General features: G+C 40.1%; 1 protein-coding gene across 4 annotated transcripts in view; it reads right to left on the bottom strand.

Annotated features, from left to right (window-relative positions):
• The window catches only part of nos1apa (nitric oxide synthase 1 (neuronal) adaptor protein a), a 161,377-nt gene extending 135,337 nt beyond the window's left edge, over positions 1 to 26,040 (bottom strand). For all 4 annotated transcript variants that reach the window (XM_007895655.2, XM_007895656.2, XM_007895658.2 and 1 more), the window contains exons 1-2: positions 25,894 to 26,040; positions 25,621 to 25,692 (exon numbers count right to left, since the gene is read on the bottom strand). In XM_007895655.2, the coding sequence (XP_007893846.2) occupies positions 25,621 to 25,692; positions 25,894 to 25,998 (177 nt within the window). In that variant the 5' untranslated portion in view covers positions 25,999 to 26,040. The remainder of the gene's footprint in view (positions 1 to 25,620; positions 25,693 to 25,893) is intronic.
• Positions 26,041 to 26,266: the final 226 nt, after the last annotated feature.

Here is a 26,266-nt window from a genome sequence, read left to right as displayed (position 1 = left end):
AGGCAAAACGCGACTTAACAAACAGGTAATCTAAGAAAAATGGCTGATTGCATTATTGGAGGTGCCATCCTTCGATGAACGTTAAACCAAGGTCCTGTCTGCCTGATCAAATGGATGTTAAAAGATCCCATCGCATTATTGGAAAAAAAGGCAGTTTCTCCCAAAGTCGTGTCTTATATTCCCCCCTTCACCCAAAAAAAAGATATTTTCATGGCTGTTTGAGGCACATTGCTGTGCACCAATTGGTGGCTGTATTAATCTAAAAATTCAGTCACCAGACTGTACAGAAAATTCTGAAACGCTTCGAGACACGTTATAGCACTTTATGTATTTTTTTTGTTATTCATTTACTATCCATGTCCTATAGGATAGAATTAGCTTCCGGAGGACTTTCATCAAAACCACTGGCTGCCTGGAGATCAGAAGCATAACAGTGAAGCTATTTTTACTGCCCATGCAAACAAATACAATTTATTATAACTTTCTGTGAAAAGGTAGACACAATCCAAGAACTCCTTGTTCCTCTAGCCCAAACTTACTTTGAATCTAGCTTGTCTTAAAAAACCTTGCAGAAGCAGAGAGGATTGATCTTTAAACATTCCCTTCATCTCCTTTAGTGACAGTGAATGTAGAAACTTACTGAAACTAAAAAAATCATTGTTGCATATTTTGGTTTCAGACCCTACATTAATCATGCATGATTTTCACTGCAGGTGATGTCCTATTTATCCGATACTCTGAATTTGTCAATTAGTAGAATTATCTATTAAAGCTAACATGGGAAGAAATATTAGCAGATAATAATTCACCTCCCACAGAGCTTGCAAGAGGAAACTCATGAACTCAATGCAATCAGCACATCTCATCAGAAGCAAACCCATGGAAATAAAAAGCAAGAATAATATCTTCTCATTAGGTCGAACTCAAATGTCTCAAGTCTATGTTATTCAAATAGGAGATAAGATAGGCCTATTCTTTATTTATTGGATTTGAAATTTCCAAGCTTAGGTGCTTATTGGCGAACAGCAAGCTGTTCCTGGCATTTTTCCAGCTATACCCATCAATCTTCCAACCCTAATTGTTTTCAAATAGTATATTTATGTATGGTTAGGTGCAAATGCGGTTTTTGCCTTTGCAGGCCTGCTCTTAAATCTTGTTGATGTAGTTGAAGACCAGATTGGTTTAACTCAATGTAAATATAAAATCTGAAAGAATGAGAGAGCAAGACAATAGCAGCAGTGCCCAATTCAAAATGTTTTATCCAGCAATAATGCTGTCACTCAGCAAGACTACAACAATAAGAACAAACGGTTGCCAAGTGGTCTCACACTTGTAGCTGCAGATAAACTGAAAGGACTTGCTTAGCACTGAACGAGGCGAGTTAAGCTGCTGGGAACGTCTGGTAGGATTCACATGCAATTGACCGAGTCACTTGCTGTTGTAAGAGACATTAAGGATTAGTTTTCTCCCCATGAGAAGCTTACTGGAATTGTCAGTGTGTGAAGTTTTCCCATTATAAAGTAAATTCCACCAAATTCGATCCATTTTCATGGGCAAATATCTTTTACAATTTGCGAAAAACTTTTGCAGAAGTAATTTCTCATTTACCCAAGCACTCTTCTACCTAAACAGCGATTACCCGAGCACCTGAAAAGATCCTGTTGCAATGACTAAGTTGCATTCACCCAGATCCGGCTATTTCTGGCAGTCACACTGGCAGTACTGTGTGTATGTCATGCAAATCCCAGATAATAATTCAACTTCAGTGGACTTGCTCGCAACACGAATCAGAGGCTATAAAAAAAACAGCTCAGGTGGCGGGGCTGAGAGCAGAATGATCGAAATAAAGGAAAGCAAACGCTCCTTTCATGAGGAACACAGTAGAGTTATTATAAAAGTGAATTTCATATGCACTGTTATCTGACAGCGCTGGTTCCAAACAAAGAAGAGGCATTTATAGCAATACTCTTTAGACTTCAAGCAATTTTTTAATACAAATATTCTGAAGTCTCCTGACTAAAGAGTGCGAATATGACCTTCCTTAGTCTCAGGTGATGCCACTTGTGAGCTGGTGATAATCCCTATAAACTCTTATCACTGCAATTTAGTACTTCTCTTACGCAACAACTTGCATTTATATAGCTCCCTTCACTCTGGACGGCATCTCAGAGCATGACTCTTTCTAATAATTGACCTTCAGCATTTCCTCAAGCTGAAATGAAGCAAGTGTTTTCTAGCAACACAACATTAACAGCTTTGAATGTTTTATTTCCAACTCTGGTGCAATCCTGTTATGTGCATTGGGTCAGGATGGAGTAGAATTGTATTCAATCAATATTTCATACAGCAGGACAGCCACCAGCCTTGCCATTAGTTACTACAGATGGAGAACATGCAAAGATCAGGAAAGTGCCATGAACTAATTGGTTTCAGAAATCTATGCATGCAAATATCCTTCACACTGACAGGCGGGAAGTGTTCAGGAAAATAATTGAGTTTGGACTTTGAAACCTCTCAAAAATATAAAAACATAAGCACAGTGCACTTTTGCCAAAAGTGAAATATTAGCTTTGTGTGCTAAAGAGAAATGTTAAAGCATTTTTAAAAAAAAATCTACAATGTCATCTGAAGTTTCTAAAGCATAGAATGGGTAAAGTGTAACTTGTGAATGTAAGCCATCTGTTCTAAAGAGTAGATACTGAGCCTAGCAGATGGATTCAGTAAATCTTATAAATAGCACAGCGTCCATTCTCAAATGATGGCCAGAGCGAGAGTTTATGACACATTTCAATGACGAATCACTTGTATAAGCTCGAGAGGCTGGTATACTGTCTGCATAATGGAGTTCACATAAATATTATAATGGAAGGATGTATAAGGGATGCACAGAGTGGCTCTGCTAGATACAGGTGACCCAAACTGGACACAGAACAAAATTTCAAGTGGATTAAAACATCAAATTCTCGAGTCGTACAGGAAGCTTTTTCGTTAGTATCTCACCGAACGTTTCCCATTATATGACGGTTCACGCAGAACAAGTTTAAAAAGCTACGGTAAAATAGTGAAGGGTTTGCTTTGTTGTATAACAAAAAAAACTATGTAGAAGATACTAAGTCAAGCTGTCAACCTTCATTAGCTCTTGGATCACAGTTCTGGATTTTATTTTCACATTCATTCACTGCCTTGCCTCATCTCTGCTTCTGTGACGTCTATAACCTACTGTCCTGGCTGCACTCTCAACTCAGCAAACACCGGCTTGCCTCATTTCTCCTGCCTGAACATCAGTGGGAAACCCTTCAGGCGTTTTGCTCCTGCTCTCCGGAGCTCCATCCCAGAAGTTCCTCTGCCTCGCTCTCTCTCTCCCCACTTTTAAAGCAAACCTTAAGATTTACCTTTTCAATCATACTTTTGGTCAGCTCACCTTCCCCCCCAGCTCAGCCCTGTGAAGCATTTTCAATAATTAAAAGGTACTATACAAATGTAAAATGTCATCATGAATTGAGTGAGGAAAGCATTTTAATTAAAATGACTTACCAAGTCAGGGACTTGTTAGACATGTTTCCTCATTGTAATGTATTAACATTGTATTTATTAAACATGACCCAATGGTATCTGCAAACTAGAAAATCATAGTGTATAAAACATTCTTATTTAACTGCGATGTACATGAAACCAAAGTAACTCTGACAAAACTGAATAATTGTAAGGAGCTTGACAATTTGTGGAGACAACCAAGACAGATTGTGTGCAAATGACATGGCGGCTTTTAAGATGTCAGCACTAGGTTTGGCATTAGCTCTGGAATGTTAAATGAGGGGGGGTGGGGGTGTCACACGCTGTTTTGCTTCTTAATAAGAAAAACAAGGGATTTAGCAGCCATCGCAATCAGCTGGACTTCCCTACGGCTGACCCCACTTGCCTTGACTTGCCAATTACATTAGTAATCAAATGCATTCCATCATAGGTCAAACGATTAAACAAATACATGAACCAATTACTTTTCCTTTTGCTTCCTGTTTCTACATGTTCACTGACACCACACTGTCACACTCACAGCAGAAACCTCAGTTAAGAAGGGTAAATAAAGCGAAACTATTCTCATTCTTGTGGGTTCACAACAATGCCAGAACCTGGTGCTGCAAAAATAACATAAATAAATAAAAATTGGTTATTCACTTCACAGCTATTTGTGGAACATTGCTGAGTGCAAATTGGCTGCTGCATTCACCTACAAACACATACTCACTACACTTTACAGTAAATCCTGTGAAGCGCTTTAATATCTACTCCTGACGTGAAAGGTGATATATCAAATGCAAAGAATATTCAGCTATTATATCCAGATTATATTACATCTTGCTTGAGTTAATGCTGAATCAGCAAACAGTGGAGTATGCTGATTCAGCATTAACTCAAGCAAGATGTGAGATAATTTTATAATACAATTAATAATATCATACAAGTGACAATTTCATGCATGCCAGCCACACATGGAAATTTGCATGTCTGCAATCTTTCTCTCCATGGAGAGATGCACCCGGCTTATCTAATTTCAGAAAGTGTTAAGTGTACTTTCAAATGCTCTGAGACACTACCCTGCGTGGAGGGTGCTATATAAGTCCAAGTTGTTGTTAGGTGCAAAAGCTAAGTCTTGTGGAGCATCGAGTGTGCTTTGGGGTACTGATAAGAGTTTAACCAGCTAAATTCACACTGCTTGCCATTGAAAGGCAAGCTTCCTGCTGCTTGTCCAGCTAGGATCACCCACCCATTAGGACCCGTGTAAGCAATTGGCACATTAGAGAGCCCAGTGCTTCATAGAATCTTACAGCACAAAAGAGGCCACTTGGCCCATAGTGCCTGTGCTTCGAAAGAGACTCCGACTAGTCCCATTCCCAGGCTCTTAGTCCATAGCTCTCCAATTTTTTTCCTTTTTAAGTACCTATCCAATTCCCTTTTGAAAGCAATTATTGAATCTGCTTCAGGCAGTGCATCCCACACCTTAACAACTCTGTGGGTAAAAAAAATTCTCCTTGTCTCCCCTCTAGTTCTTTTGCCAATTATCTGTGTCCTCTGGTTACCAGTCCACACGCCAGAGGAATCAATCTGATAAAACCATTAGAAACCCGTAAAATCAATTTTTGCAGTTTATTGTTAGCATTTCCATGGAAACGATGTGGTGAACACTCGTGTTCAGAAGATCGGCTTAGATGAAGAAAGCCCTTTAGCCCATCTGTTCTAATTCGGCCAGAATATCCAACCTACCATCCTCCCATCACAGCATCAAGCTGCTGTTCAAATGAGTCTAGCATCCTGACCTCAACCACCTTTCCTGACCATCTGTTCTAGTTGTTAGTTACCCTGTGGATAAAGATTGGATAAGGTGTATTCAGAGCTTTCCCAATTCCAGCAGAATGGACTTTGACCAGTTACACCAATGCAGGTGGTGTAACCCAAGATCAGTCTAACTGAAACCAGATGACAGATAAGCAGCACAAATCTCTGTGCTGATCGAGCTCACTGCAAAACCACACATTATTGTTCCCAATTTTTTTTAAACCTAGGTTATTCACACCCCCAAAAAAACAAGATTCATATCAACAGTAGTACATGCAGTGTTTTAGTTATGACCCTATCCTCTTCTCCTGTGTTCTTGTGATTGACGAGAAGTGGGGAGGTCAGCACTGCTGGAAAATAATCTGCCAGAGTTACACAGCCAATTTTGCTAAATGATACAAGAATTTTAAGGCTTCACTTAAAAAATATTTCAGTTGCAATTCAATTTCAAGAGCTAAAATGACAAACTCAAAGTAGAAATCTGCACAGAAGTGATTAGGACTCCCATGTAGGACACTTGTACAGCTAAGACTTGATTGTAAATTTCACTTGGTTCACTGTGACTTTCTAAGCCAAATCGCAAAAAGGAATTAACAATTTGGCCCATCACACTGAGAGTCTAGGCTCAGAATGTAGAACAACAATAACTATCTTTACAGCAGCTTTCACGTTGGGAGGTTGTCTCAAAGTGCTTCACAGAATTAGTCAGGAGTAACGGGAGCTGAGGAATGAGAGGGGGGAATAAAGGTAACGAAAAGCAGGGTTGAAAACAAAGGTTTCAAGGCAGGCTTTAAAGGAGGGGAGTGGTTGAGGCACAGAAACTCAGGAAGAAGTTCCGAAGACCAGGGCCCTTTGGCTGAAAGCTCTCACATCATTTCCCCCCTACCCACAAAACCAACTTTGGTCTTTTTCCCTTTCTACTTCCACATGAGCAAACAGCAGGCAGAACAAGATCAGCTTGTAGGGAAGAGTACAAGGTCCAAATGAGTGGGAATATGGTACAGATATTGCTGCCAGGTTACAGTGACTTCCAAAGACTGGTTCTAGTGTGAAACTAACTCTGAAAGTGGCTTCTGATTTGAGGCAGATTACACTGCACAGTGATCAACTCTCTAATGTGTAGGTTAACCAGGGAATAAAATAAACCACTGGGGGCAGCAATTATTCCCACTCTGAAAGCCAGGTAGGGTTGTCCTTGCGGGAAAGCTTGCCAGACAGTGCCACCAATGGTTAAACTGTAGCAGTATCTCAAAACATACGTGGGGGTCCACAAAACTTTCCCTCTTACTAATCTGTGCCTAATGCTCTCTTAGGTATTCCTCCGGGGAAGAGAGCGCGTATTCCATTGAAGACACGCCACTGCTCCACTTATCTCTGCAGTTATCTCCAGCTCTACTCTCTCAATGCAGGCCAGTGCATTTCTCACACACCCCCCATACGACCATCGGTAGCCAAACTTTCAACCACTATCACCACTGCTTTCTGGAGCAACCTCCCTACATCAGTCTCTTAACATGTTCTCACTCCCTACCTTGAAAACTTCCTAAAAATCCCACCTCTTAAGGACTTTAAGACATTATCCTATTACAAAAATTTTGAAACAATACAGGATGTTTTTGAATCGGTCTCGTCAATAAATAGACCTAAAAGGAACATTGTTAATCAGGTTCACATTTCACATGACAGATAAAGTCCAGAAGCTGTAAATTTTAAGAATGCAATTAAATCTACTTATACAAGAATCTGAATGGATTTCTGAACTTTGAGTAAATGGATGGACGAACACAATTTGATAAGTATCTTGCTAACATACAACATTTAATTTACTATTCATAAAACTGAGCTGAGATTTCTCAATTGGCCAGCAGTTGGTTTAGAGTGTAGGCTAACGAACGCAGGTTTAGGAGTCAGTATAGAACACCAAAGGTGACGGTGCAGGTTTACCAAACACAAACATAGCTGGGAATCCAGGCTATTCTTAAACTGGTTCTAATTGAATTAAATCAATGAATAAAATAAGACAAAATTAAATTAGTGGCATTTTTGTAAACTGAGTACATTTCCATTGAACGTGTGCATCTATCTACAAATTGTTCATTGACTGAACATCACATGTTAAATTAACACAAACTAGTGTCTATTAAAATACCATCAGACTTTGGGCAAATCAATGTAAACCCTATGCAGGTTAAACAGTGCTAGATATACTCATCTTATGAGTCTTCTCGACTTTTTGGGCACCTGTCTTCCCCCAATATTCACACGTCACAAGCATAAAACAGCTGTAGCATTCATTCCCCCCCCACCCCCCGGTCAAGATTAGTGAAATCACAACAACATCCCCTTGCAGTATAATATATTCACCCTTACATTTGATATAGCGCCTTATGACGTTGTCAAGATGCCTCAAATCACTTCACAAGGTTTACTGTGAAGTGTAGTGACTGTGTATTTTGTAGGCAAATGCAGCAGAAACTCCCTTCTCTTTAAAAATAGTGCCGTGGGATCTCTAACCTACATCTGAACAAGCAGACGGGAAGTTCTTGACAATTTCATGACCACATGAACAATCCACTGGATCGAAGTCAGTAATCAAGTACAGTTAAAGTTATGCTTGACCTTAGCCAACAGGTCAAGAAGCCTTGAAGTGTTGGTTACTGTACATCAAAGTGAGAAATGATAAGACATTATATCAAATGCAAGTACTATTTATCTACAACCTGACGATACGATCAAAAATTTACCCTTAAAAAAATAATGTAAACCGGTGTCACACAGACCAGCTCCTGACAGTACAGAACTCATAGGCTGTTTGCACTCTTCTTGAGAGGGAGACTTAAAAATGCAAACCACCTCATTCGATAAAATGTTAAACCAAATGCCTCTTTGCCTGTTCGAGCAGACGCTAAAGATCCCTGGGCACTATTTGAAAAGAGGTTATTTTTCCTATTGTCTTAGCCAACAATCCTCCAGCTAAATTTCCTCAAGATAAATTGGCCCTTTCACTTCGTGGCTGTTTCTGGGACATTGCTGTCCACAAATTGGTTGTCACATTTGCCTATAAATGCACATTCATTGGACAGCAATTAGTTGTGAAGTGCTTTGAAATGTTTCGACATTACAGGTACTCCATAAGTGCACGTTGCCTCTCTTGTTATGAATGCAATAACAACAATCCTTACATTTGATGTAGGGTCTATCATATCAGGAGGATATCTCAAAGTGTTTCATAGAATATGCGGTAAAGTGTAGCAAGTTTGTGTTTAAAAAAATACCCTTAAAATAGAAAGCAGAGTGACTATGACTAGAGTACTTGAGGCTACAAAAAATAAGTCAAATTTCATCCTTAAAAACATAATAATAATAATCCTTGCATTTGATATAGCATCTTATCACGTCAAAAGGGCGTCTCAAAGGGCTTCACAAGATTTACTGTGAAATGGAGTGACTGTGTATTTGTAGGCAAACATGGGAGCACAATTGCGTATTGTTGGCCAGGACACTGGGAGAACTACCTTCTCTTTTCGAATAGTGCCGTGGGATCTTTAAAGTGAAAGTTCACCTGAATAAACAGAAAGTACCTTAGTTTAACATCTCATCTGAAGAATGGCATCTCTGACAATGCAATTCATCCCCAGCATTGCATTGGAGTGTCAGGTCTCCATTTCCTATCTAATCCATTGACGAAATGCTTAATTATAAATCAGAGCACCTTTAAAATCACAACAATAATTACACGTGACTTGTGAAGCTTAGAGTTTGCTCACTGAATGACAATCTGCGGTGTCTATATAGAGTCAGACGCTAGCTCACATATAAATTATAAAAAGGCATTTGGAAACTGAAGGTCAAAATTTCTCGAGCCATTGTTGGCAATCAATATGCACTAGATGTAAACATTTGGCACTGTCACCTTATGTTTATGAGTTTATTTTGCACCAAGTCTTGCTGCATAGAGCCTGAGAAGCGTCTCCTCTCCATCCCTTGGGCAAGTAAATTTATTGACAACGCAGCTCTGAGACAATTATCCCAGAATGTGGAGAGACATTTCCAAATAGATTCCTTTACAAAACAGTCGCCGTGCATAAAACATTGTTTTTTTTATACATTTATTTCTGCAGCTAAGATGATTCCAAAAAGAAAAGGTAAAATAAATATTTCTTTTTTAAACTGACAAAATTGCCTGCAAAAACAACAAGACACTCACAGGCACACATACCAGGCTGGGGAACAATGAGAGAGGCAGTGATATCTGTAAATAGGATTCATTAGTTTATGAAGAGAATAAACAGGCATTTCTTCCCCTGAAGCCAAGCATGTGGTTCACAATGATCTAGTGCTCCGATGCAGAAAGTGAAGAACAAATACAGATAAAAAGAAACGCCAGAAATCTGAAATCAAACCAAATTAAATGCTGGCAATTCACAGAGCACATAGGAGAGGACCTGAAATCCAACATCTCTTATTTTACCTCTATTTGGGAAAGAGCATGTTTTATGTACTTTTTGTTTTAAAAAAACACTTTGCAAGGTTCCCACCTCAAACACAAAAGCAGGATCTGTAAGTCTAGTAAAATGTGCAAGGATAATTAATCACAGGTGCTCTGGCAGGTTGAGCAAAGTGGATTTTCATAATACTGTAATATAATGTAATTTATTCAGTATTCTGCTCCACTGGTTTGAATTTGAATCGCCTCCAATAGACTTTGCTCAGGAAATGCTGTATATTATTCTATTCTTGCCCTTCAACAAGCATCATCTCCAAAACTTCCAATCTAAATAAGTAATGTTGAATTATAATAATAATCCTTGCATTTGATATAGCGCCTTACGATGTCGCCAAAATAATTTTACTGTGACGTGTAGTGACTGTTTCTTGGTTGGCAAAATCAACAGCAATGATCTGTATGACCAAGAGGATAGTTGGTCAGGACACCAGGAAAAACTCCCTTTTCTTCTTGAATTGTGTCTAAGGATCTTTAACGTACATTTGAACAGGCAGATGAGACCTCAGTTTAACATTTCAAATAGTCTTTCTATTACCTGATGATTTTGCATGTTAACAACAGCTAAAAGTCTGTGGAAATTAATGGACACCATTTCAACATGCTTTCTGAATTCTATTCCATGAAGTGACTAATGAGACACTAACTTCTCACAGAGATGCTTGTCAAACATATTAAACAGACCAAATGTTTTGTTTCTGTCACAACCTTACAAAAGCGAGACCGGAAGGAAAATATTGGCTTCACAACAATCTGTACATAATTTAAGAAAACATGTGTTCAAACTCATTCATTGATTCAGCATTTGAATATTTAACTATATTGACTCAATGCATGTAAACAGCCTATGGTGAGACTTCCCCTCCATCTCTTCTGTATCAGGATTCATTTCACAAAGTCAGTAAAAGGTCTGAGACTTATTCCACTTGCACTGCCCACACTAAACGTTTGCATGGATTTCCACAGCAATCTGATATTACCAGGAAGCAAATGACATTAACTCTACAATAGGGTGAGGAATTCCTCGGTTCAGTAATGCTAGTGATCACACCATGGTATTGGACACTCGGAATGTCAGACATTAATGTTAACACATGGTTTAATGCTATTCCTGAGCAAATTACAAAACTGATCAGTCAAGCTTGTTAAAGGCCATTAAGGAGGAAAGCTTGCCAGGAAGTGCTCTAAATGGCAAACTATGCAGTTTTAGCTGATTAGATTCCAACAATAACCCCAATGCACACTCTGGGGTCCACAAGCCTTGAGTTTTGCAAACCTACACCTAATAGAGTCCGGAATTAGGTAAACAGGATGTGTCCCTTCAAGAAGAGAGTGCGCATTCCAATAAATATCTCTGGAATTTCCATGTATAAGTGGAATGCATGGAACTCAGCTTGGTCTGGATACTCTTTAAGGATGGTGTTGGGTTTCCGCATGTGTCCGGAACCCGGCAGACCACCAAAAATGCAATCTGTGACCAGAGAGTATTGACCAGCACATTGACCGAAGAGTATTTAATGCCATGGTCATCCTGTGATTAATTGTTTTGGTCCAGGTTACTCAGTCTTTTGCAAGATTGAGTAACCTGGACAAGACACAGTGGCTTCTGAGTCTCAGATTGATGAGCTGTGCCATCTAGTATAGGAGGAGCTGCCAAGGGAAGGGAGCAGTCACAAAGGACACAAAGCCATCACTTTAGGACTGCCTCCACAGGCACTTTCAGGGCCTGCAGAGGAAACACAAGAGATTGAACCAACTTCCACTCTCCAAGGCTGGATTAACGTCCCGGGATCTCCTGTAAGAAGTGATCTGATAGTTATGTTTCTCTGATTGTTAGCCTCACCATTATTATCCCAGTATTAGCTTAGCTTAGTACTGAGACATTTTGAGTGATACTGCTACATCGTTAAAGTCCTAGCCCTCAATGTCATAAAATGAGCTTTATTTACGTTCCTTACAATGATAGAAATTTTGCGCATGCACACACACACACACACAAGCACACACTAACACATTCTTGTCTCAGGAAATTGACTGGAAACTACAGCTTTGTAAGAGGGATCTGGACTGTGCCGAAAACACTGCAGTGGTATTGGAGAGTTAATGAGTTAAATATTGACTACTGTTCAAATAGGTGACCTTCGTATGAGTCACAGTCCCTCAGTCAATAGTGAACTCCGACTGTGCTTATTCAGTCAGTCTGCCTGCAATTTTATCACCATTTGGTTTCCCAGCAGTTAAATTACACCCATTTTCACCTGAAAAATAACAAAGAATAAAAAAAAGCTTCTGTGCTTCAAAATCACTCCAGGCTCCTTGAAGCCAAGCAGGTGTGGCCTTCACTGAGAGCATTGGACAAAACAGCACAAACAAGCCAGAAATTGTGGCAAAGTAATCATACACTGCAAGGTGCACAATAAAAGTGGGGCGCGGTGTACTTTGAAACATCTGAATTAAAACTGCTCTCTCTTGTTGAAATTGCCCTGTTGCATTCACACCTTCCTTTTTCCAAAGATGCTAGAGTATTTCTAATAGGCCTCTTTGGCCCATTGCTGGAGGAAAATAAATCTTACTATACAGAACTGTGTATCAGAACATACCCACTTATTTATTACCAATGGATTGAAAATGTTAAGCAGTTATAAAGTAAATTGATCAGTTATGGATTATGCTGCATTTGCTGACTGCTTGTATTCTGACTAAGTAATTGGATGGACATTTATTTTTGAACCAAGTGCAATACAACAGTCACCCAACAAAGGATTTGGCTGCCAACCCCTTGCCTGAGATCCCAATCCTTTGCCCTCCCACACTCACACAATACACAGTCACTACACATTACAGTAAATCCTGTAAAGCCTTTGAGATGTCCTTTCAACATGAAAGAAGCAAATGCAAAAATGCAAAATTATTTTGACCACACTGGCAAGTTGACCTTAAGGTGAATTTTCATTGTAGCTGCCTTCTGATCTAATCATTGTTCATACCTTCTCCCTACTTTATTTTGTTGTTACTGATAGGCAAGGGGTGGAAGTTGCCTTATGTCGTCTTTATTTGAGGGGAGGGGGACTTTGCCTATACTATATTGGGGAGGGAGGGTGGTGGGGTGGGGTGGTAGAGGGAGAGGGAAGGAGGCCTTCACAGCATATACCATTCAAAGGCTTGTGCTAACTTTAGGCTTTGCAAATAAGCCTCTCATCAGCCGCTGTGTCGTCTGCATTTCTCACATGCCAACATCTGTGAAGCAAAGCTATTCAATTCCAGGCTGACATGTTGAACTGAACTCCCACACTTCACACACAGCTGCTGTATTGGCCACTGGATCAGATCACACTGGATTTCCATCAATTGTCCGGGGTCACAATCTGGTCAGAAGTGTATGAGGCTTGGAGACATCTGAGCTTGAAATCCTTCCTCTTGTGTACAGTAAGACTGTAACACAGGAGGCTCAGTTTACACTCGGGGGGCCCCTCAGCTAATGCAAAGCACAATGCGGATTACTGCAATGTGACTGCAGCCGACTGAAGTATTCACCACACATTGTGCACTCCAACACAGATTGAAGCTTTGAAGGTCCAACAACTGGTGTTTTTGGAACAAGTTCCTGCGGCTGACGTTGAAATATCACAGCCATTTCTTGAGAAACCAATGATAATAGTACATTGTCCAATGACAATGGGAGGCAATGGTGTAATAGCCCCAGGTCAATTCAGCACCTTTTGTAGAGAAAGGAAGAAGGCAAGGAAGGAAAAACATACAATACATCGTCAGAAACATTCACACAGTCCAGGTGCAGTGCCGGGGGTGCGTTGCATTGTTAGAGATGCCGTCCTTCGGATCAGACATGAAACTGCAATCCTGACTGCCTGTTCAGATGGACCTTCGTGATCCCATGGCACTACTTGAAAAGCGAAGAGGGGTTCTCCTGGCTGGATTCACTCGATGGCTGTTTGCAGGACTCTCTGTGCGCAAATTGGTTTCTGCCATCACCCACAAAATGCATAGTGATTACACATTACAGTATATGTCCTGTCAAGCGCTTTGAGATGTTCTCCGAATGTGAATGGTGCTGCAGCAAAAAATTAAGGATAATAAAAATAGGGAGTAAATAAAAGAGCGAAGTTTGATCAGATACTGCTGCAATGATCATCTTTCAGCACAGTGTGTAGAGGTACTGGGTTAAAGAAACAGACCTAGGCTGTAAATTTGACAGGCAAGTAGGAAGAATACCATTAACAGAACAGAAAGATTTTTAAAAAGTAAGACTTGCCCATGAGTGTCCAGGTGAATTAAGCTGAGAGAAGTCTCATAAAACACAGGGCAGATTATCACACTCGCAGCTCAGAGAAGTCAATATTATGTAACGCTCAACATTACAGGAATCTCAGCTCAAAATGTCAGCATGGCACAGGGTCCTCACATTCGGAATGGTTGTACACCGAGGTTTGATGCTTCACTGGTGGACCACTGATACCTGAACATTGAATGTTCTTGCCCTCTACTGATCAAATGTGGGTAGCAGCATTTGAGGTACTGAAACAAACTAGCACTAAGCGGTAAAAAGCTCAGTGAAAAATTTTTTTTTGCAGCTATTATGCTAAGTGCAGTTGAGTGTATATGTCATATATAGATCACCTATATTTGGTAATGAATGGCCACAGTAATTTTTTGGTCCACTAGACCTCTGAACCGTACAAAATAAACCCACAGTTTTAATGCCAAAACATGTCAGCACAGATTAGGTGGGCCAAATGGCCTATTTCCATGCTTTACAATTTATGTAAGAGGAGTAAGGCTGTAATTCAGTGAGGTCACTGACATTGCTGGCTTTCAGTGAAGGGGGAAATCTATAAGTACACCGTGTCAGCTTGGCTCAGTGATAGCATTCTCGCCTCTGAGTCAGAAGGTTGTGGGTTTAAATCCCATGTCAGGACTTGAACTCACATAGTCTAAGCTGGCATTCCAATGCAGTGCTGGGAGTGTTCTACATTGTCAAAAGTGCGGTCTTTCGCACAAGAGATTAAACCAAGGTCTTGTATACCTATTCAGATGGACATTAAAGATCCCATGGCACTATTCAAAAAAAAAAGGGAGTTTCTTCCAATGTTCTGACCAACAATACCTCAAATAAAATTGAGTCATTCATTTCATAATAATAATCTTTGCATTTGATGGCTGTTTTTGGAACATTGCTGTGTACAATTATAACAACAGCAAGATTACATTTGTATAGCATCTTTAATGTCGGGAGGACGTCCCAAGACACTGAATTAGGCTGCCGCGTTCACCTACAAATGCACAATCGCGTCATTTTGCAGTAAATCCCGTGAAGCACTTTGAGATGTCCTTCCAATCTGGTAAGGCGCTATACCAAAGCCAAGGATTATTATTATTATTTCTGAGGGTGGTAATTTTATTGACAGACAAGACTGCAACTTGCAGATTTTTGAGACCCCGAAGGCCTTAGGTCCGATTTCTTATTATTCTCATTTTTACCCAGTTGAATATTTTACATCATATCGGAACTGTAGCATGAGGGTAACAATTTTAGTTTAGAGTATCTTAAGAGTTAATTTAATTTTGTTTAAATTGTTTTGCTGAATTGTGATTATGATGTGCGTGGGATTCAGGGTCCTGTGAGTGCAGTTTGGAGTGAACAAGGACAAATATGGTATGAGAATTGAGAAACATTAGCACTCTTGTAGTCAAAGCCACCGTGACAGGACGCCCTGATTGGAATGATGCATATACATTATTGCTAAGCTTTGCTGCCATGAACCATATATTTGTAGTCATTTTAACACGGTGGATTGATGAAACTTTGTTAAGTTGATCATTATATTGTATAACTACGTATTTTGCCTATAATGCAAAAAAATGCCTCTAATGGCTTTTCTAATATCCTTGCTTTTGTGCTCATAAATTGTTTACTTGCTAGAAATGACTAGTATCTGTCTTTCCTTTATCTAATGTCCTTGCTTGGTCTGGTACAGTTATGTGGGAAAAAGCTTATGTGAAAGATGGTCTGTCCATGTGAAAGATGGTCCATGTTAGGTGAAGAAGTGGTGCCTGTGTGTATTAATTAGGTGGACTTGCAGTTCTTATCTAATGTCAGTCATGTGGAGAAGGGAAAAGGAAAGTTTTAATAAGATAACTCTTTGTAAGACATTTGCCATGCAAAATTGTCTGCTATGTTCACCTACAAAATACATGTTGTCACTACACTTTACAGTAAATTCTGTGAGTCTTTTCGACAACATATCAAATTATTATAATTGGAGAAGGATTAATATTATAATTGGGTATTACCGCATTAGATTTGTTGGTCATGGATATTTATGGCACATTTTCTGAGCAAGGTCTACTGGAGGAGATTCCGATTCGAAGGAATGGATAATCACCACCAATGTACTGGGGTGGGAGCTGACATTCTTAACAGCAAACTCGGTGAAGCAGGGATCGTGGCTTGGGATTTCTGGCTCGCAGAACACAGCCTTGTTAGTGGGATTCTTGGCTGCTCTGAGCAACTTGCTTAGTAAAACTCTGGGATTCCAGTAACCCAGGAAGCAGAGAATTTCGGGAGGCGTCATGAGAGGAAAGACAAAAATTTGTGAAGTAGAAAATAAACATCTACACCTTGCACAAATAAAAATGCCTCATATCCTGACTGGCTTCTATGGAAATATTACTGGCAGAAAATCTCAAAGTGCTTAATGGCCTTATCCTGGTCCTATCTAATATAGCACGAATCATAAAGGTGTACACTGCACTGATGCTGAATCTTCAAAGGAATCTTCCAACAAAAGGACGTACACAGAATCCTTTTCGGTCTTTTTGTTTGAAAGACGCAGTTAAATGATCAGATCAGACACAGTCCATTTCCTCTCCTTTTCATGAATGTATTAATGTTACTGACAAGGCAAAAAAAAAACATTCCCCAGCATTTTATGCAACACTAATTCACAACTTGGGACAGTAAAACCATATTACATTTTGATTGTAATAAACTCACTGGAATTATAACAGCAACGAATAAATCATTTCACAGTTGTCAGCTAACCCTGAGGTTTTACGATAGCGTGGGCTGATTATATAAAAAAACACATTACAGCATATTCCAGCAGAGCCTATCTATAAAATTTAACATTATTGAACAATAAAAAGAACCATCTATCTTAATTTAGATTTTCAAAAGTGAAAAGGTATTTTAATTTGCCGTGTGATATTTGGTTAATTTGGTTGTTCTATTTACAAAGCACTCTTAACACTACATTTAAATTCTGCGATGCACTTTGCGAAATCTGTTGACGATGTGTTATGGTACAACTTTAAACGTAAGAATTATTATTGTTTTATTAATCGTACATAGAAACAACAACAATTTGCACTTGTATAATGCCCTCCATGCAGGGTAGCGTCAGTGGTGGAGCCTGTCTCCGAGACAAGGGGGGGTGGGGTGGGGGGCAGGAGAAGTGGAGGGGAGAGGAGTCGGGGGTGGGGGGAGGGGGGTGGGGTAGGTAACCATAAGCACGGTCGAAAAGGCAGGAAGGGATAAACATCAGCAAACCATCTGATATAACATCAGTCTGGTGGGCAGTATCCAAACAATGCGAACTGTAACTTTGCGTCACTTGTTTGATAAATATCTTTCAACATGTGCTTGACTCGTTTCCCATTTATAACGGCTGCACAACAGTGGTTACAATTAAGTCAATTAAACATCCAGCAACAAGTGGTCAAAAGGCATATTTCATATTACAGATAATAGAGGCATTCAGAGATTTCGGGGAGGGTTGTTCTAACACATATATGTACCTCATAGATTTACATGACAGGCTGCATTGTCTGGGCTATTACATAAGTTTCCCATTACTAGAGTTTGATAAAATAAACTGGAAAACTGTATGAAATAATTGAGAGACAGTGGTTCAGACATCTTAGTTTCCTCATTCAAAGGGTACAGTGTGCACACAGTATTTAACAACACACAAGTTTTACATTGCAAATAAAATGCAAATCTCACACACACATTCCAACACTAACTAAAAGTCTTACCGATTAATTGGTCACGTATCTCATGGCTCACTGCTTGTCCTTGCTGTGCGCAAAATTAAAAAAAGTCACTACACTTTCAATAATTTCTCTAAAGCGTTTTGAGAGAGGTAAAGCACTATTAAAAAACAAACACACAGCCGTGGCAAAATTTAAATGGAGTGTGCAGAGTTGTGGAAAATGGTTAAATTCAGTTTTAATTTCCAAGCTGATTTGACTATGGAAAATCTGCTTACAAATTTAGACTGAATTTTCTGGCGCTCTTCACAATCTTTAATGTTATGACTATATCCTTAAGACCATGAGAACCTTTGTGGCTCAGATGTCCACAGAGTTGTATTAGGTTTAGATTCCTGGATATAGCACATCCTCACACATCACTGGTGTTACCAAATGCCAGTGCTGACACAATAGGGGATCCAAGTTAAGATTTTTGCAGATTCACGAGATTGGTTTGGATGAAGTCGGCACTTCGGTCCATTTGATCTCACCTTTCCAGAATGCCCACCCTACCAACTTCACAACATTAAGCTCTTTTTAAAAAAATTTAAAGGACTCCTGCGAATTAGGCAAGCAGAGAGAGGAGGAACCAGAAATTACCCCCCCAAAAAATCCATGAACTTATCCTGTACTTTCCACCCTGACTCAAACAGGTGGCAAAAGTAGTCAATCAGAATCAGAAAGATTACTTTATGAAGCATAAAGGTTGTTAAATTGTTAGGGATAGTAAATAATAATAATAATCCTTGCATTTGATATAGCGCTTTTCACGTCTTCTAGACGTCTCCAAGTGCTTCACAGAATAGACTGTAAAGTGAATTGACTGTATATTTGTGAGTGAAATGTGGCAGCCAATTGCGTACAGCAGTGTCCCACAAACAGTCGTGGATTGAAATGACCAATTTATTATTGTTTTTTTGAGGGATTATTATTAGCATCTGGAGTAAGGAAACTTGCCCAAGGTATCACCCTGCCAGGAATCGAACCCAGGTCTCTCGCTTGCAAAGCGAGTGCTCTAACCTCTGAGCTAAGGGCGCCATGGACTAAAACATGAGACTCAGATATTCTACTGAGTGTGATGATCAGACTCTTGACACATGACTGCGCATGTACAGAGTGAACTTACACAACTATGCTCTTGTTGGCTTCCTTCTCCTCATTCAGAGGGTGTATGTAGTGTGCTGCACATAAGTCCATGACTTCATCACACAACACTCGCCAAACACACTCAAATTTTGCATAGCAAACAAAATTTAAATAACACACACATTTCAATAGTGATGAGAAGCCTCAACAATCCATTCATCTCATGGCTGTTTGTTTGACCTTGCTGAACACAAAATGAATCCTTACAAAGAAATGAGTCTCTACACTTGACAATAATTGTGGTAAAGCAATTGCTGTAAAGACTTGAAGTGTGAGACACTGTAGAAATAAAACCTCTTTCTTTTCAATTTACTGGGGAACCCCTCTCCATAATGTGGTTGTTGGGACCCAGAAAAATTGTAATTTGTGTTATAAGCAAAGCAGATGCCAGTGACAAACACTTTTGGGTTTGTGATGTTACATAACTAAGCCACTCACACTACTGCCATGTTTCATAACCTAACCCACCTGCATTATTGTCAGGATTCACAAACAAACCCATTCACATTATTGACATGCCACACAGCCTAACCTACAGACATTGTTCTCACGAGAACACATTTTCACGACATCACAAAATGTCGGGGTTCATTACCTTTCGTACTGTCAGTGAGAATGCTCAATGGTGAAGGGTGTGATAATGGGGCCACCAGCCCACGAGGATTTCAAATCGTTGAGCACTGCCGTTCCTTCGAGAGGTTTGCTTTGTTAATATGTTTGCAACTGATTTCAAAATGGACCCTAACAGGCAACATCTAGGAGATTGCCTTACCATCAGCTAACAGGGGAAAAACCCAGTTCCATTAATGTCATTCAGAGGTGTTGTATCTACTGCTAAACCTGATCAGTTCAGGTTCAATCTGAGAACATCAGATTGAGGGACTCTTCAGGGGTTTAGTTTTCAAAGTTTGTCCTCGTGAAAAGTAGAAGAACTGGCAGCAAGTGTGCACAGAATTAATCCCAAGTGTCACTTGAGCATTGTATATCTCCTTGTGTGCTCATGGGCAAATAATGAGATGTCGTCTTTAGAAACATTTAATCATTGAGGTTGGAATGACTTCAATCAGTATCAAAGAGTTTGAGTCGAAAAAGAGGATTAATTGGACACTTAAAATATATTGGGAGTAAAAAAAACCTTCAAGAAACACAAAAACTGTTCGAACATGCAATATCTTTTTGCTGATTCCCAAGCACAGTACTTGATGGGAATTAATACAGGACAGACATTCACTGTTTTATAACATAACAATGAAAATACTAAACAAGAGACAAGCCAGAGAAAATATCTGGATGTATTTGGATCAATGGAACTGGACTATAACAAAAATAATAGGGAATAATAAGAGAAAGAGCAGGAAAAATTAGATCAATAAATAAAAAAATGTGGCAATACAGATTGCAGAGACATAGACTTGATAATAATAATCCTTGTATTTTTTATAGCGCCTTATCACAGTTGAAAGGTCTCAAAGCGCTTCACAGGATTTTACTGTAATGTGTTGTAACTATGTATGGACATTCACTCAATTTACACACAGCAATGGGTGTTAACTTCTATACCGAAAATGTCTACATTTCTATGTGAAAGAGTTAAAACTAAACAGAAAAAATTCACGTACAAATGAGACAACAAGGGCTATGGTACACTGAGCGTGCCTGGTAATGACTATGATCTTGTGTTAGCCTTGAGCTGCAGAGTTACCAATGCAAACAATCACAGGAAAATAAATTGGCTACAAAAAGCAGTTTTCATTTCATTTAAAATATTCCCCCTTCTCCGTTTTACATTTCTGACGAGACATTTCATCAAGCCTGTGCCAATCCAAACTTCGGCTAATTTCTCACATGCAAAAACCCCAAATGCCCTGAAGCAAACAGTTTTGCCAATGAAAGTTCAGCCCAGAGAGATCAAACTACTGCCAAAGCAAATCAAGGAGTAAGTACAAGACAGAGACTTAGAGCTGTGCAAAGTGTTAACACACAACAGAAAGACCATTACATAAACAACTCATTATGCTTCCCCACCCACCACAGTTTAAATTGCCAAATGAAACAGGAGAACTTAATCGAACAATATTGTGGTAGTATTACACATACATGAAAACGTAGCTTTCCTGTTGGGACCTGTCTGACTTCCTTCCTGTAGGGTGAATACCTGTCCCATCAGTCAACATTGTGAAGTCAGGCAGACTACAGCACAGATTGAAGACACCATCAATCGGATCCATGTGCAGAGCAAATTTCTCTTCATCTCTGACTCTGCTCACTGCAACCCCTTTCGTTTTTATATTGTACTTTCTGTAAATAGATTTTTTTCTAAACTCCGTTTCAAACTATTAGAAAACAATATTTGTTCAGTCTGAAAATGTCAAGCCCATGAAAAGGACAAGTAAAAATTGATAAAACACAAAGCAACATGTAATAAATGTTTTTACATTTGATGTATCGCCTTTATCACACCTTTGAGACGTCTGCAAACACTTTGCGGGATTTTATTGTAAAGTGCAGTGACTGCGTGTTAGCCCCTTAACAACAACAACAACATGCATTTATATAGTGCCCTTCACGCTGGGTAAAGTCCTGCAGCAAACCTCTTAAGAGGGAGCCAGAATGTAAACTTCCTGCACTTTCAATTGGGTAAATGGCCTTTCTCAGGACCTATGTCTGGTAAGATCCATGGAAGGAAAAAGAGGAGCTGAATGTTCTTTACAATGGGAGATTTACAGTCATCAGGGTTGCCAGTGGGAACCGAGGGGCCTGCGATTGTGAGAAGAGGTTACCAGAGGTGCTGCTAATTCAACCTTGTGATCCACGACTGCCTTTCGCCTCTCATCAAACGACAACTAAAAAGGCAACATGTGGGATCTTCTTGGCAAAGAATTCTCAGTGCCAGCTCTGCAGACTTCATAAATCTTTGGCTCCGTTTTCCCAAATACTGTAATTGTATATTTTCCTGATGTTAAGACAAAATTCAGAGGGAAGTGTAGAGTTGTTTGTAATGCAGCGGAGAGAACATCATTTCCCTGACAACAAAATGCACCACGCACAATTATCACGAGGGAAATTCAAACTTTTTTTTTCCCCAAGTTAAAACGCTGTTGTTAGCTGAAAAGTTTTTTTCAAAATAAAACAAAAACATCAAAAGAAAAATCCCCGTGCAATACCACAACAATGTATCTTTAAGCCCTAAGCAAAGTTGTTGCAGATCTTTGTGAAAGTATAGCTGTCAGCAATGTCGCTTACTGTATTTGTCTCGCAGCTTTGCTCCCTGTATCCCGTGCTGTGTGATGTCACTGTTATCTTCCTTCATTGTGAAAACGGATCAATCCTCGTTGTGGGTTTGGTAATTAAATGTTAAGAGGACTGAATTACGGCAGCAATGTATCATTTGGTTCTGGTTCTTTTTTCTATTTATAGAATGAATAGAATTATAGAAAATCCAGCACTGGAGGCCATTCAGCCATCGCGCCTATGGTGCAGCCACCCCCCCACCCCCCCCAAGACTCACCTCCCCTCCCCAGCAACTCACTGGTCTAATTTCAATGCCTTACTCCCTTTGCCTACAAATACACAGTCACTACAATTCACAGTACAGTCCTGTAAAGCGCTTTGAGATGACGAGATTAGGCACTATATCAACTGTTTATCTAATTATCTTTTAAATGCCATAATGCTCTCGTTCTCAATAGCTTTCTGCAATAAAGCAGTCCACATTGTAAGTAAACATCAGCATGAAAAAAATTCCATTAACCTCCTTTTTAACACTTCCAGCAACATCATGTGTTTACGCCCCTAGTTATCAACGCAACAAATATCTTACACTATTCATCCTCTGAAAATCTTTCCGAATTTTGAAGAGAAGTTCTCCAATAGATGTCCTCTATTAGGAGATGGGTACTGAGAGGGTGAGGAGGGGACAGATGACCAAAGCGTAGTCACAGAGTTAAGTCTCGAGGCAGACGAAACGGAAAATCTTTAGAAACTGACAGATTGAGTTTTGAGTTAGTAATTATAATCCTTGCATTGATATAGCACTTTATCACGTCTCGAGACATCTCAAAGCACTTCACAGAATATACTGTGAAATGAATTGACTGTATTTTTTTCTGGGCGAAACGCGGCAGCCAATTGCGAACAGCAGTGTCCCACAAACAGTCGTGGATTGAGTGACTAATTTATTATTTTTTTGAAGGAATTATCATCAGTAACATCATTCGTGACAGTATGTATTCCATTCCAACACTACCGCTGGAATTTCCATGTGTAGGTGGGATGCATGGAATTCTGTTTGGTTTGGATACTCTTAAGCATAGTGATGAGTTTTTGCATGTCTAAGACACCCAGCTGACCAAAAAAAAGCATCAGTTAACAGTCACAAAACCAGTAAGTTTGGGTGAACAAGTCTTTTCAAGCATGTCAATTAGTTCAGCTTCCTAGCCCTGCCAGAATCAGTCATTTCGCCAAAACAAAATTAGCACTGTGTAAATGAAAGTATTCAAAGATGACAGCTATAGCCGGAGTGGGAATAACACAGCATTGTTGAAAGCTCAACGTAACTGATTTTAAAGGAAGTATTGGTAAATAACATTCCCTCTTCAACACGTAACACAGGAATAAATGGTTCCACATAGTCAAGAAGAATCACATATGGATCGGGTAGGAGAATAGCAAGCTGCTAGGGATTGAAATCCTGTGCAACAAAGCCAGAAAACATATTCTAGCTCACAGGTAGGTGAATGCAACAGAGCGGGGCTGTGAAAAGTCAATGATAACAGCAATATTTTAACCAAAGGCAAGAAAAAGACAAGAAAATTACAAAAATTACAAGGAATATCTCTAAATGCTTCACAGGATTTACTGTAAAGTGGAGTGACTGTGTACTTTGTTGGTGAATGCCTAGTATTAGGTCATGCACTGAGTGCATCTCTTCTAACATTTGTTTTGGTCAGCCGAGTGTCTAACACAGGTGATTGTTAGAATGGAGTGCGTACTCTCCCCTCCCTACCCCCGAGAGGAATGCGTCCTGCTTACCTAATTCCGGAAAGTATTAGGTGCAGGTTGGCAAGAGCCAAGGTTTGAGGATCCCAGAGTGTGCGATGGGGTACTAACCAGCTAAAACCACAAAGCGCACCATTGATATTGCTGTCTGGCAAGCTTTTCTGCTGCTTGTCCATCTAGGACCACTCTACCTGTTAGGGCTTTAGCTTGCAGGGTTAACAGGAGCTGAGTGGGATGACTCCCTGCCTCCAGTGACTGGTCTGCCCTTCCAGGTCCTGCCGATGAGCCAGACTGGCTGGCTGTCATCAGCAATGGCCTGGATACTGCAGTCTTGTCCGGTTAAGGAACCGAAGTACCGAGAGCGCCACAGGAGGGCTGGTTCGGTTCCGACATTCCACTGCCAGGCATTTCATCTGGGAGCCAGTTCAGCTCCAAGGAGATCCCCGATTACCTCTCCCCCACCTCCCCAAGTAGGATATTTTCTATAATAGTTTGTAACAGTCCTAATAGTAACAAAATCACTCCATCAACAAAGTAAAAGCCAATCGTGAGTTATAGACTCTGAGCTTGGCAACAGTGACAGACAGGTTAACTCAATCGATCAGTTCTAAAGGGTTTGACAAAAATGTGCATTTATTTAATAGCCCATCCAAATACCTTTACATTGTGACTCTATCTAAGCACCAATATTACAGATTTTTTTTATTTAGCTCCCTCTGGGAAAAACACAGGTCAAATTGGGGAAAAGGGGTAATTGTACAATCAGTAGTTGCCCACTTGGGCTCAATACCCAGGAGCTCAATGCAATACCATCCTGAACCATACACTCAGTCCGTCCGCTCCTTCTTGCTGGCTAACTCCTGAAAGCAAACTTTGGTCACAACAGGGAATTGTGAACAAACTGCTGAATGAAACCTGTACACACGTTGAAAGTTTCATTAAGTGGGCGGAAACATTTGGCACAATATCGGTACGTGAACAAGTGGCCCTCTGAAGACGGGTCTGTGTGCACTGTGAGTGCGATGGATGCAGAGACCGGGGTTTGAACGTCCTATAAAATAGCAGCTCGACTTGACGACAGGGACTATTAGATCTTTTCTGTGTCACTAGACCTAGTTTTTGCCTGATAGATATTCTTAAGAAGCTCATTCGATTCGCACTTATGCTTTGTTGGAAGACACGACTCATTCCTTATTCTGAAACCACAAGTTGCAGCTTTGTCTGCACTGGGATGTCAAAAAGCTGGTTCCTGTGCATTCAACTATGCAACAGGCGCCACAATTAAGGTTGGATCGCATTCACGCGCTCAAACAGAAACCAAACCGTACAACGCTTACCTGAACATGTGCATATCATACATACACACATACATGCTACGCGCACACATACAGCACATACAAATAACCCTCTCCCAGAGCAACAGAGGCATGTTCCAGACCCTATACTGCCCAGTCATCATGTGTATTATTATTCACAATCGTTATCACTTCAGATGGACCCAAATATGATCCCAGCCACTAAAATGAATCAGTCAGTGCTCAGAAAATGCTCAGTCGGGGCCATTCATTCAAGGAACCTTTGCTCACCCTTATCCTTCTCATGGCAGCAACGATTTCCACCCTGCTGTTCGGTCTGGGTACATCCAGCGTCCCAATATACTACAGAATATACAAAAAAAATAAATGGGGAAACTTTGGTAAGGGACTAGTCTTTTCTTTTCTTTTCCTCTCCCTTCTCCTCTCCCCCCTCCCTCCAGGACCAGGTTCGAGCCTTGGCCACCCACCCACCCATCACGAACCACTTCATATTATAAGCCCCCACCACCCCCCCCCCCCCCCCAAAAAAAAAAGTTTGCAAACCTTTGCCTCGAAACTGATCCCATGCTGGAAAGCCTCTTCGTTGTGCAAAGGAATTCGCAAGTCGTGCCCATCATCCACTAAATTGTACTTGGTTTTGCTCGGCATGATCAGGGACCATCCACCAGGCAGGTTATTTTTTTTTGGGGGGGGGGGGGGGGGAGGGGGTCCTTTTTTTTGTGTGATATATATATATATATTTATAAATAAAACAAAAAGAAAAGAAAACACTCCCAAGAATCAGGGGAGGAGTAATAACACTGGAGCAGGATTGCTGGGGTTTGTAACCCACACCTCCTCCAAAAAAAAAACCCCAAATAAAAACAAACAAATGAAAAAAAAACAAAACAGCTCCTGAAACTTCTTCTGCTGCAGA

This window comes from Callorhinchus milii, unplaced genomic scaffold, assembly GCF_018977255.1.
Source record: "Callorhinchus milii isolate IMCB2004 unplaced genomic scaffold, IMCB_Cmil_1.0 Scaffold5, whole genome shotgun sequence".
Taxonomy (NCBI): domain Eukaryota; kingdom Metazoa; phylum Chordata; class Chondrichthyes; order Chimaeriformes; family Callorhinchidae; genus Callorhinchus; species Callorhinchus milii.
This window is presented reverse-complemented; position numbering and strand designations above follow the sequence as displayed.